The sequence below is a fragment of the Lampetra fluviatilis genome, chromosome 46 (assembly GCF_964198595.1).
Source record: "Lampetra fluviatilis chromosome 46, kcLamFluv1.1, whole genome shotgun sequence".
Lineage (NCBI taxonomy): Eukaryota > Metazoa > Chordata > Hyperoartia > Petromyzontiformes > Petromyzontidae > Lampetra > Lampetra fluviatilis.
Window position 1 is genome coordinate 5,270,585 of NC_136320.1, and position 12,122 is coordinate 5,282,706.

The 12,122-nt window shown below is 48.4% G+C and overlaps 1 protein-coding gene across 21 annotated transcripts in view; it reads left to right on the forward strand.

Annotated features, from left to right (window-relative positions):
• The window catches only part of LOC144947689 (adhesion G protein-coupled receptor L2-like), a 343,364-nt gene that overhangs the window by 220,398 nt on the left and 110,844 nt on the right, over window positions 1–12,122 (forward strand). For all 21 annotated transcript variants that reach the window (XM_078876983.1, XM_078876984.1, XM_078876969.1 and 18 more), the window contains one exon: window positions 78–878. In XM_078876983.1, the coding sequence (XP_078733109.1) occupies window positions 78–878 (801 nt within the window). The remainder of the gene's footprint in view (window positions 1–77; window positions 879–12,122) is intronic.

Genomic DNA, 12,122 nt, shown 5'->3' on the forward strand with positions numbered 1-12,122 from the left:
CTTGTGGATTTGTGCCTGCTCCTTCCTTCTCCTCCCCTCCATTCTCTCCCGTTCCCCCGCCCTCCTCTCCCCCGCAGTCTTCCTGTGCCCCGGCTCGCTGAGAGCCGTCTCGCAGGCTCTGCATCTCTTCGAGGCCGAGCAGCAAGCGGGGGCCTGGTGCAAAGACCCGTTGCAGGCCACCGACCGGGTCTACTACATGCCCTGGTTGCCCTACCGCACCGACGGCCTCACCGAGTTCGCCTCGCTCGAGGACTTCATCGCCGGGCGCCCGTCCACCACCTACAAGCTGCCCCACCGCGTGGACGGCACGGGCTTCGTGGTGTACGACGGCGCGGTGTTCTTCAACAAGGAGCGCACGCGCAACGTCGTCAAGTTCGACCTGCGCACGCGCATCAAGAGCGGCGAGGCCATCATCCCCAACGCCAACTACCACGACACGTCGCCCTACCGCTGGGGCGGCAAGTCCGACATGGACCTGGCGGTGGACGAGAACGGCCTGTGGGTCATCTACGCGACGGAGCAGAACAACGGGCGCGTGGTGGTGAGCCAGCTCAACCCGTACACGCTGCGCATCGAGGGCTCGTGGGAGACGGCCTACGACAAGCGCTCGGCCTCCAACGCGTTCATGGCGTGCGGCGTCCTCTACGTGCTGCGCTCCGTCTACGAGGACGACGAAAACGAGGCGGCCGGCAACCGCATCGACTACATGTACAACACGAACCTGCACCGCGACGCTCACCTCGCCGTGACCTTCCCCAACCCCTACCAGTTCATCGCCTCCGCGCAGTACAACCCCCGCGATAACCTCCTCTACGTGTGGAACAACTACCACGTGCTCCGCTACGCCCTCGACTTCGGCCCACCAGACCCCACCGCGGGTAAGGACTGCCCCCTTTCCCTGTCGGTTCCAGCGGCTGGCGGCCCCCACGACCCCCGCGACCCCCACGACCCCCGCGACCCCAGCGGCCCTACCTCCTTCCTCCTACCTCCTCTGCAGCCGTGAATGCGGAGCCGAATGGGTCACGATGCGACCGGAGTTTGCCCGTCGTGCGTCCTGCTCTGGCTCTCGCCACGTGCGTAAATATTGTAGCGACATTTTTGTTGACTGTTAAAAATAAACACACGCATGCACACCGCCACCACCACCGCCATCGCTGTGTACGAGGCACAACTGAACTGGGCGGTAGCCCACACGTATTTAGAATCACAAGTAGTAACATTGTAGAAACACCGGGCTGTATGGTGAACAAACACGTAGACCAACTCGTGAATAGTGGCGACATTGTATGCTTAATACAATACCGAGTGTTGGACAAGGTTTGCGAAAGGTGAGTTTTCACACACGCACACAAAATATACCCCGTTTAGCCGTGGCAGACCTGAGCTAGTGGTGGAAATTCCACATTCCTATGGTTAGGGCCAGTTGATCCACGGGACAGCCACCGCCTTGGACAGCCTTAAAAACGGTGCCGTTTTATTGATCCACAAGGGATGGGTCATGGGGAGGCAGGGCTGAGTCAACCCCTCACCAGGGTCTCAACTCGGATCCTTGCAACTGCAGATCAAGAGCTCTGATCACAGGGGAACTTCACTCTGTCAGTATACAGAGCAATGGCACATACATACAAAGACAAAGATCCCCCATATAGCCTTAACAGACTGTTGGGGCAAGTGCTGTTAGCGAGCACCTATGAAGGCCGAAACGGTACACGAGGGGGTGAGTGGCCAGCACCACGCCCGACCGCCTTTGTCTCCTTGATGGCGATGTTTACACACCGCACCAGGTACTCATTTGAGGCTGAGTCGACCTTGGGGAGGTCCAGGACCGGTTCAGATTATCGTCACTTGGTGTTGGCCGAGAGCGGGAATTGAACACGGGTCGCCAGGTTCATAGCGCAGCGCACTAACCGCTACACTACCGCTCCTCACTATATACATACAACATACATATATACATGCAACATACATATATACATAAAACATACAGATATACATACAAAATACATATATACATGCGAAGCCAAAGATCCCTCATGCAGCCTACATACACGAGCTCCCTATGAACTGTGAGTTGAAGAGCAACCCTCACGCCTCGAAGTAAAGCAACTAATGGTACGATGCACAAATAAAGATTCAGATTCCAATGCGGGGATATCAGCAGTGCACCATACAAAGTTTTACCATGTACAGTCGAGCAACACTTGTGCTGACTGTGTTTATCGTCGGTGCACACTGCGAGCACCACGAGAGCGCACCTTCCACGAGCCACGAGCAGACGCTGCTCCGTTAAAAGTGTGGCGATAAGACTTGCACTCAGCACTATCTCGTGGCTGAGTACTCATTAGAAATGCACCAACGTGCACTCGACGTTCGTGTATGGGCAGCGATTGACAGTGCTGTATAATGGCGACATTTATTGAGTCGCTCAGACTCGCGTAAGTCCCATTGCTGTGGATAATTCGTGTCTCTGCGAATTCATATTATCATACATTTTGTGTGGAGTCTTTCGAAGGAAAATTCTATTCCAATGTGGAAAGCTTTGGATATTTTTCATTCAAATACGGTGTTTTGGGGTTGGATTTTATTGGCGTGAGCCTTTTGTGTGTGTGTTTTGTATGGGAAGCCGTAGCGTAGTGGTTAGCACACTGCACTACGAACCTAGCGATCTGGGTTCGAATGCCGCTCACAGCCAACAGCAGTAACGATTATTTGAACTGGTCCTGGCCCTCCCCTAGGTTGACTCAGCCTCAAAATGAGTGTGTAAACATCGCCAACTCGGGAGACAAAGGCGGCCGACGTGGTGTTGGCCACCCACCCCCTCGTGTGCCGTGCCGGCCCTCATAGGTGCTCACTAACAGCACTTGCCTCAAAAGCCTATTCAGGCTATACGGCGGATCGTTGTTTCGTCTTGTTTTGTACAGAGCCTTGTGATCTCCATGTGAGGAGTGTACATAATAATTGTTATCAGTTCAAAGCATTGCCATTGTGAGCTCACGAGGACACCGATGCACGGATTCATGGTGTCGTTTACACAACGAGGGTACGACCCCATTGACATTTATTGTTGGTCATTTAGCTCGGAGAGGGCGGTATGTATATGTGTGTGTTGAACTTCTTTGCACCGTACGTAGCCAACCATGCTAATCGGAGGTCTGGGGGAAGGACAACAAACTAAACACAAATAGCAGTTCTCAAAAAATTAGTTTTCAATATAAATGTAAAAGTGCATAGCTCCACTGCTGGATTATTGTTTACGCCTGTTGCAATCGAAACGTCGTAATATATATATATTTTTCTACCTACGTGACTTTACCGAAAGAACCAAAGAGGATGAATTCCTGCGGGCACAAAAGCTTCAAATCAAGATTGCATAGCTCCAGTGGCTTCCTGATATGGGTAGGAAGATTGTTCCAGATGGCCACAGAAGCGCATCTGGAAGCGCATGATGCAGTTTCCGACCGTTAGCCAAAAGCAGCCGCGAGGATGCCCGGAGTTCGCGTGATGATGGTTCATGCTCCTCGACGAGATCAGCGAGGTGGTAGGGTTCATTTGTGGCGAGCGCTTTGCATGTAATGAACACGGCCTCGTAACGAATTTGTTGCGCAACCGGAAGCCAACGCAGCTCAGCGAGCATTGGATGGACACGGTCGGATCTGGCAGTACGGACCGTGAATCAGGTGGGGTTGGGATATGTCAAGTGGGTTTCGTGAAACCATCTCTGCAGTCCGCTGATTGTTGTTCGCTCATAGGTGTGGGCTTAGCACCGGTTCCCTGCGAAATGTGAAGCGCTCGTTCCAGCACTCGTTCTGACCGAGTGGAGCCAAACGTATCCCGGTGCTGAACTGCTGCTGAAAATTAGTTTTTTGAGATTCGGTGAAACTTCCGTGGGTAATTAAATAAATAACGTTTAATAAATGTCTTGTAATTTGGTTGACTTCACCTCTCAACGTTAATGCATAACTGCCAAACATGCGAAACAAACTGAAACTTAAATGAGATTTTTTGTCACGGCAATAAAGCACGTTTTTTTTTCTCCCTTGATTAAACGCAAAAGTCTGCTCAGTATTAATGCTGATTCTTGATTCTGGAGAACTCTTTTTTAATTGGTTCCTATCTCACCATTCAATCTTGCGGTGGTTTCTATTCAATTTCCCATTCGGCTTTATTATTTGACGTTGGACCAACGCTGCTCTGTTCATCACTGTTATTTATAGGACCTTTCTAGATTTCTGCCTTTATCATTGCGTAGGAAATTGCATTGGACAATTTTGTTTACAATGCATTCTCAATCTCTGACCGTCGCAGTCGATGGAGTTTTACGCGGAGAACGGTAAAACCTCGATATTCCGAGGCCTGACACAAAACCTCTCTTGTGTTATCCCAAAGGTTATTACAATTTTTCATCGTAAATCTTTTTCTGCACGATGCCTCAACTTGTTGGTAATACATTTATTCTGCATATCTTTCACCTTTGCCCCCCCCCCCACCTCGGCCTACCCACCCCACACCCCATCCACAAATGAATTTCATGTTGAACATCAAACCACCGGTCAGGAAACCAGAAGTAGGGATGCAGCTGCTTTGGAGTGCAATAGGATTCAATTTGGTTGTCGTTGATTTAAGGTCGGTGGGCGAGGTGCTCCTGTGCGTGTGTACATTGAACTTCTTTCACACAGCACGTAGCCAACCGCGCTAATCGGAGGTGCGGGGGAAGGACAACAAACTAAACACAAAAAGCTGTTCTGTAGAAATGAGTTTTCCTTCTAGATTTAAACGTCCATAGCCCCAGTGGCTTCCTAATATCGGAGGGAAGAGTGTTCCAGACGGCCACAAAAGCCATCTGAATGCGCTCCTGCGAAGGTGTTTGCGGTCGCGCTAGTCGGGTCATAGTATCCGCGGCTATGACATGACGTCCGGCGTTTTGTACGACATGCTGGAAGCTTCCTGGAGGAACTTGTCACATGGCACGAAACGTCGGACATCGCTCCAAACAAAGTGCTGTACGACCTGAAAATCCCACCGGAGAGTGGGGTGTGGGTCATCTTGACCGGTCATGCTTTTCTGACTGGATGCAATTAAATTGGAATTGGATCCCATTGAGATCAACGGATTTCAAGCGGCAGGCCGGATGAGATAATTTGGCATCAGAAAATTGATGACAAATATATATTTTATACAAAAGTTATTTATTTAGTTTTTGGTTTGTAATCGTATTCAACATTGTTAGTTTGATTATGATGACGACAATTATATTTGGATGTAATCTTTAAATTGCACCAGCTGTGTATTGAATTTCTGACCTTTGCTTCCCTCAGCAGTTGCGCTTCTGGAATTATGGAGCACACTCGTAATAATCTTCATCATATTTAAACAAAAAAATGTATACGAATCAAGAATGCTTAAGATTGATGAGAGCAATGTGGCACCCTAGTTTTTTCCGGCGCCTTTGTTTTACTTGGATCAGATATAGGCCATATTTGTATCGTTTCTTCGAAAATACACACATTCTGCACATGTTATGATCGTTTTTTTTGTTTGAGGATTACTCATCAAGCATTTATTCAAAATGATGTGTGCTTAGCTTCGGTATATGTTTTAATTAGACAGTGCAAATACCAGCAAATGGTTCAGTGCTGTGGCTCGTATTAAATTAGGCAAAGCACAAATACGCCTATGTATGTATCTATTATTCGCTCGTAACTTTTCTTCACTTTACAATACGAACCAAGCAGTCATTAAGGCCAAAAACATTCCTGGCGCATGCATGCATGCGTACATTATTGTACGTGTGATACATATCTGTCCAGATATGATTGTCTTTCTTTTATTGTAGCGATGCGGGTTTTCATATCTTTGTTTTTGTCAGCAGACACACATTGTGATTTGACTAAAACAAGTGATAAGGCCCTCGTGATGGACAGATTAACGGTCCTGGTGATTGCCTTGTTAAGCAGGGGCCGATGTTATAATCAGCAAAAGATGAACAAGGCAGATGTCTGGAAAGCGGCCTTGTTCCTGGCAATTTTCTTTAAGCATCGTAGCTAGGCATGGTAGGAGGAAAAACATTCTCTGTGCGTGTGTGTATTTATAGAACGTAAAAAAATGCAATTTTAGATTGTGCCAAAACATTAGCTTAATGGGAAGAAAAAAACCTCGGGAAAGAGAAGCTAAAACAAAGAAATCCTTTTAGAGTTCAGATTCAAAAAGTCGGCGGAGGGGGATGCACAATGTACTGCAGCCACCAGGGAGTGTTTCTGCGTCGGTAAGTAAAGGGTACGCGGCTCGCGCAAGACTCCGGCGTTCCGTGATGAGGGCTGGGTCCTGCGTAAGCTCCTTGCAGGAAACAGATGCACGCAGCGCTCTCAGTTACTGCCCAGGAGGCAGAGGCTGTAGTGGTTAACATCACCGAAGAGCCGAGTGGCAAATTGGCACGTTTTTTTGTCTTCCTGGCAGCCACGGCAGCTGTGTGCCGCCGCTTTGGTGGCGGGGCGAGCATCTGGAGTTCCCAATTGCCTGGCTGGTTTATTGGAAGCGTTCTCGCTGCAGGAAAGAGGACGGCGCATTTAAATGACACGGAAACTGTAACCAGAAAGTAATATGCATGGCCCGGAGCCTAGCCCTGCTGGTTGTTTCGGTGTGTAATTGGACGTATTGCTCTATTACGGCGGAATGCACATTGTACATTTAGTTTGTCAAGGGCACGAGATTTGAGCCAAGTCACACGGCGAGCGCCGTCCCAAAGCCTGCTTTTGTTAGCTTGCGAGCGAAAGTGGCGTACATCAAACGAAACATGTTCTTTTTCGCTCGCTAGCTTTTGCTGCTCTTGTTTGTGACCTTGCATTTGCACGTTTTCGGGGGGGCTGGTGGCGTGGCACCGGGGCCCCCCGCGACGGCCCAACTCCACGGTGTCGTGGGAGTTGCGGCCGAGATTGTAAATAAAAATTTGCTCGGGATAATTGCAATTCACATATCGTAATTATAATGTATTACGCGTGTCCACATGGGTTTACTCCTCTTCCGTGCGCGCGAGAATGTTAGCGCAGCCCATTTTCCCCGTAGCTCTAATTGCCGCAGCATTAGATTTGCTTTCTTGACGCATTTTTCTCAAACAGGTATTTTATGTAACCCCCCCCCCCCCCACGTGCCGTTTCACCGCCGGCGAGCGACGTAATCGCTTCAAGGGGACGGGCGGCGCTGGCCGCGTCCATTTACATATTTTGGTCATCGTCCAAAGCGAACACGGCGTAAGGATGCATTATATCGGTCAGCCTGTTTATATTTGAATTTTCATCACCGTCCTTATCGTCGTCATCTTGTCATCGTGTTCCTTCCTTTTGCTTGTTAGCGACGACTTTTTCTAGCCACTGTCCGTTCGATGTTAACCTATTCTTCTCTAGATCGTTTACCCATACCGTGTATTCACCTGGGCTTCTGTCTTCCCCTGCTCCTGTTTCTCCATTAGAGAAAACAACACCTCTCTCACCACACCCGCACACTTATTAAAACGATGAACACTGCCCTGCTACACTTTATCTATTACATACCTGATGTGATTCGCTCACAGCAATCAGCTATGCGCACATTTGAGATCATTCAAAATCAATGGACTATCTAGAAATGGGTCACCCTGCATAATCGTTCATTATGCGCTGTTGCGTAGAATTCTGGCCAATAAATAAATTGGATTTAATGAATTGATTTCCCTCTGTTCCGTACATCTTCATTGGCCAATAAGCAGGTGGATGAAAACATTTTTAGTGAACGGAGGACGCGGAACATTTTATTAATTTTATCGCCCATATTGCGGCACAACAGCATGATGACATTTTCTACAAAATAATTTTTGTTCCCTGACAGGCTTCCTCAGTTAGAGGAAGTGCTCCTACCAATAATGTCCGGTAAACCGGCAGTATTTGCTTAGCAAGGTCTGACTGCTTGATAAGACCCTGAAGGTCAAAACCAGTCCAGAGTTTGTTTGCTAAACAAATGCCACTGGTTTTCATGTCGTGAAGGCCACTGGACTGATAGGGTGAAACATATTTAATTTTCTCGTGGAGTTACAGAATTAAATTTTGATTTAGTTGTTTCATCAAAAACGCTGCCTGAATTCGGGACAGGATCCTAGCCGTGCGAGCAGGGCCTTAGTCGCGTACTACTGGGCCACCCAGCCACCTTGGTAGCCTGACGGAGAGGTTTTATAAAACCTTCCGTGAGCAGAACACTCTTACGTATGGCTGCACAATCATCCCAAAGAGGCCTCATGTCTAGAGCACTTGTCTGCCCTTGGTGCCGATTTGCCTGCACGTTCACGATGGCCCCTAAACACGCACCGCCGCAGTGAGCGTTGGTCAACCCAGCCCTTTAAAGGACACAGACACTTTTAAAGCGCAACAACCGACCAGGAAGAAGGAGACCAGAGGGGGTGGGGGGTGTATTTTGCCAAGTACTGTGGCTCTGGCCACCTGGCACTGTAATAAACGTAATGATATATAAGTAACTGCACGAAAACAAACGCCGCCTGCATTTGTGAGTACAATATCTTGACCATGCCCCTCCCGTGTACCCAGCCGCGCCACCCTCCAGACTTTGTCCTGATTTCCTAGGCGATCCCGCGCGGCCCTCCGCAGTTGGCCGTGCTAATCATCGCGCTAAACGTACCCGTCCCCAGATGCCGCCGCCGCAGCCAGGGCAGAGTCTCTCCGCTACGACTCCGCGCCCATCCTGTTTCTGCCGCCACTCTCGTTTGTATTCTCTGGCCCCGGGGTGCGGTGTGCCGGGTGGGGCGGGGCGTTGAAACTGGCCTCGCTCTGCCAGCGTGCACCGCCATGCCCCCGTCACGTTTTCTCGTGCGACGAGAGCTCCTGGGCTCGCCAAGCGTTTGCGCGACGCCTCCTACGGTTGCCACCTGTCCTGGCTTTCCCAAGACCATCTGTCCTGGGAAAGCGCTACATCTTCCCAGAGACGTTACAAGTCCCGCTAGTTTTTTGTTGTTTTGAGTTGTGTGATTCTGTAAATGCAACCGCTCGGGTGGTGGGTGCTCGCTCCTCTTCAAAGGATTTCTGGACAGCGTGGAAGAGTAGGTCAACTTCTTGGTTCTTTCGGTAAAGTCACGTAGAAGGGAAATAATAAAATAATAAAAATAAAACCTAATAAAATAATTCTCACGACGTTTTAGCCACAACGCAAGCAGCCGTCCTCAGGTGAAGAACAGGTCTCTCGGGAAGGCAGCGTCCTGAAGCTCGCAATAATAGGACGGCTGCTTGCGTTGTGGCCGCAACGTCGTGAGAATTATTTTATTATGTTTTATTTTTATTATTTTATTACTTCCCTTCTACGTGACTTTACCGAAAGAACCAAGAAGATGAATCCCTGCAGTCGCGAAAGCTTTAAATCGAAAAAAAAAAGAGTAGGTCAACATACCCCATGGAGGAGCTCTCTCAAGCTTGCTGTGGTGGTAGTGAGTGGAGGTTCGTCTGCCAGCCGTGGCTTGGGTAAACAATTGCACGGCTGCACATTTACCTCTTTTTACTCTGCTCGAGACAAAGCGTTGACGCGTATTTCTCCCCTCGTTCAGCATCGCCACATCCTCTCCTTCCCACGATGTTCTGGGATGGTGTTTTTTTTTTTCACCTCAGCAGGTGGAAACCCTCGAACCCTCTCTTTCTTGTGAAATGCTTATTACATATATCCCCGCGACCGCATTAAGCGTTTGGCCTGCAATCCCTAGCGTGCGAGGGCAATATTAAATTGGGCTTATTTATATTCGCGCCGTTTCTTTGTTTGTTGTTTTTCTCCCTGAAGCGCCACCGTAATGTGCGACCCGCAGCTCCACACGAGCGTCAACAAGTCCCGTAAATGCCACCCGAGTCAACATCAAGTGCCGTCCAAAGGCGTAGCGCTGACGCGACGGCAGCTTTCCGCGAATTCAGAGCTGCCATTCCTAAGAGTAGTGGCCGGGGGGGAGGGGGGGAGGTGGGTGGCGTTTTGAGAAGAGGCTCACCGGTGAAGTGTCCTGAAGCTCGCAATGATAATGTTAATATACTACCTCTTTTGTACGTATGTATGGTCGGACTTCTTTTGCACCGTACGCAGCCAACCGTGCTAATCGGAGGTGCGGGGGAAGGACAACAAGCTGAACGCAAAGAGCAGTTGCGTCACGCAGCAGAGTTTGTGGTTCCCTGCAACTCTGTTGGGTGACATTGTTGAAAAGGGGGGAGGGGGGGGGCATGCAAAAAGCAGATTGGGGGGGGGGGTTGTGGTGGTGAGCAACTTCGTCAACGTTAAACAAACCTTAAACAAGAGGAGAGGCTCGGTTGTAACAGTGCAACATAATGTACTAGCGATGTAGGCCCAGATTGACATCGTCAGTTTGACTCGTGGAAATATCGTTTTTATATTTAAAACTGTATATCTTGACAAAAGACGCATTCACCGACGTATGGATAAGACCCTTCGTTTTCAACAGTTGTGTATATATATTCTTCATTATGAGCAAGTGTCAATGACAAAGGTGGTGCATTTTTTTTGTAGTAACCTTGAATAATTTTACTTGGGGCAAAAAAATGTAAAGAAACCTTAAAAGTCAAAATGCCATTCAAAATAGATCATTGCATAAAAATCTTTTCAATGATGAAATACGTTTCCCCCTTTTTATGTACCGGCGGCCCTTTGAAAAAAAATATAAAGGTCCCATTACTTTTGTTATTGAAAACCGCTGTGTGTCAAGAATGTGAATTAGAGTAACTTCTCAAGGTCGTGATCGTGGAGTAGGTGTGCTCTTTGTGCGTTCAACTCCACAGCTCTGGACTCAATGGTTGTCAGTTGTTTACGAGAATAATTGTGCAGTGCATACTCTCGCCATCGCTGCTTGTGCTGTGACTTCCCACTTCTGTGAAGAGACCTCCCCCACGTATCTCCCATTCATTCCTCCCTCTCCTTGGTAGGAGTCATGGCTGCTGCCGTCTCTTCAGCTCTCTCCCTCTGGCTCTCATCCCTTCTCTCGGTCTCTGCTCCGTAGTTCATATTCTTAATTTTGCGCGCATGTCGTACGTGTCCACTGCAAATAACTTGACTTTAGTGGCACGAGACAATTGGTAAGTTCGCCAGTCTTCGAGGTGGGATCCTTCCGGTCCCTAGCGCAAGCCTACCCATCTTTCATTTAACCTTGCCGTGTAGCTTTAGCATTGCGTACAGAACTACTGAGCAGAGGGCACACCAAAAACAAAGCCCATCAAAAAGCCATCCATTTTGCCAGCCACGGACAGACAAGCTGCTCATCATTGCCCGGCACACAGAGGCTTCCCTGCATGCTAATTTTGTGTACAGAGCCACACATACACACAGAAACGCCGCTGATTAGTCCCCATGACCTTCGAAAATGGCATTGAGGGAATACAATGATGCTTATATCCCTCTGCAATATGAGAGGGCACAGATTATATTAAGTGGATGAGCGTAGCGGCGTTTGACACGGAACGAGTTTCAGTTTGTCTTATCGGAAAGAACCGACGGTTCCTCGGTTTGTTACGGTGACAAGGCCAGCGGTACGACTCGCTCGATCCGTGTACTCTTGGGTGGCCTGTTGAACTCGGCGGATGCGCAATCACGATCAGCCTGGTCTTGTCCCGTGGCTCAGTTCCTCCAAGCCATGCCCAAGTTCTGTTAATGTGTCATTAAAACATTCCCAGTGAATGTAATTAACGCACTCCAACATCGTCTGAAAGTTCGGGGGGGGGGGGGACTTCATTTCTAATTGCGTTGATATTACTTTAAAAGACGTAAACACAAATACGTCGATATGTTTACTAGCAATGTGTAAATTCACGGTGTTTGCCGAATGGATAGATGCTGAGGAATTGAGAAGAACATATGTTAGTTTTGGATATTATGTGCTTTTGATAAAAAACAAAACTGGGAGTAATGAGATTAAACAGAATAATACATTAAAGAACTTGAATATTGAACTAACGAAAATATAAATAATTGAGAAACACACACTTCTATAATGTGACCCATTCAGAAGAATTCCACCAAACAGCAATCTGGCAAAAAGCTATCGCAATGTTAGTGGAAGGCAACAGAGGCAGAGGAAAACTGGGAAAAAATATTGAGGAGGCACTAGA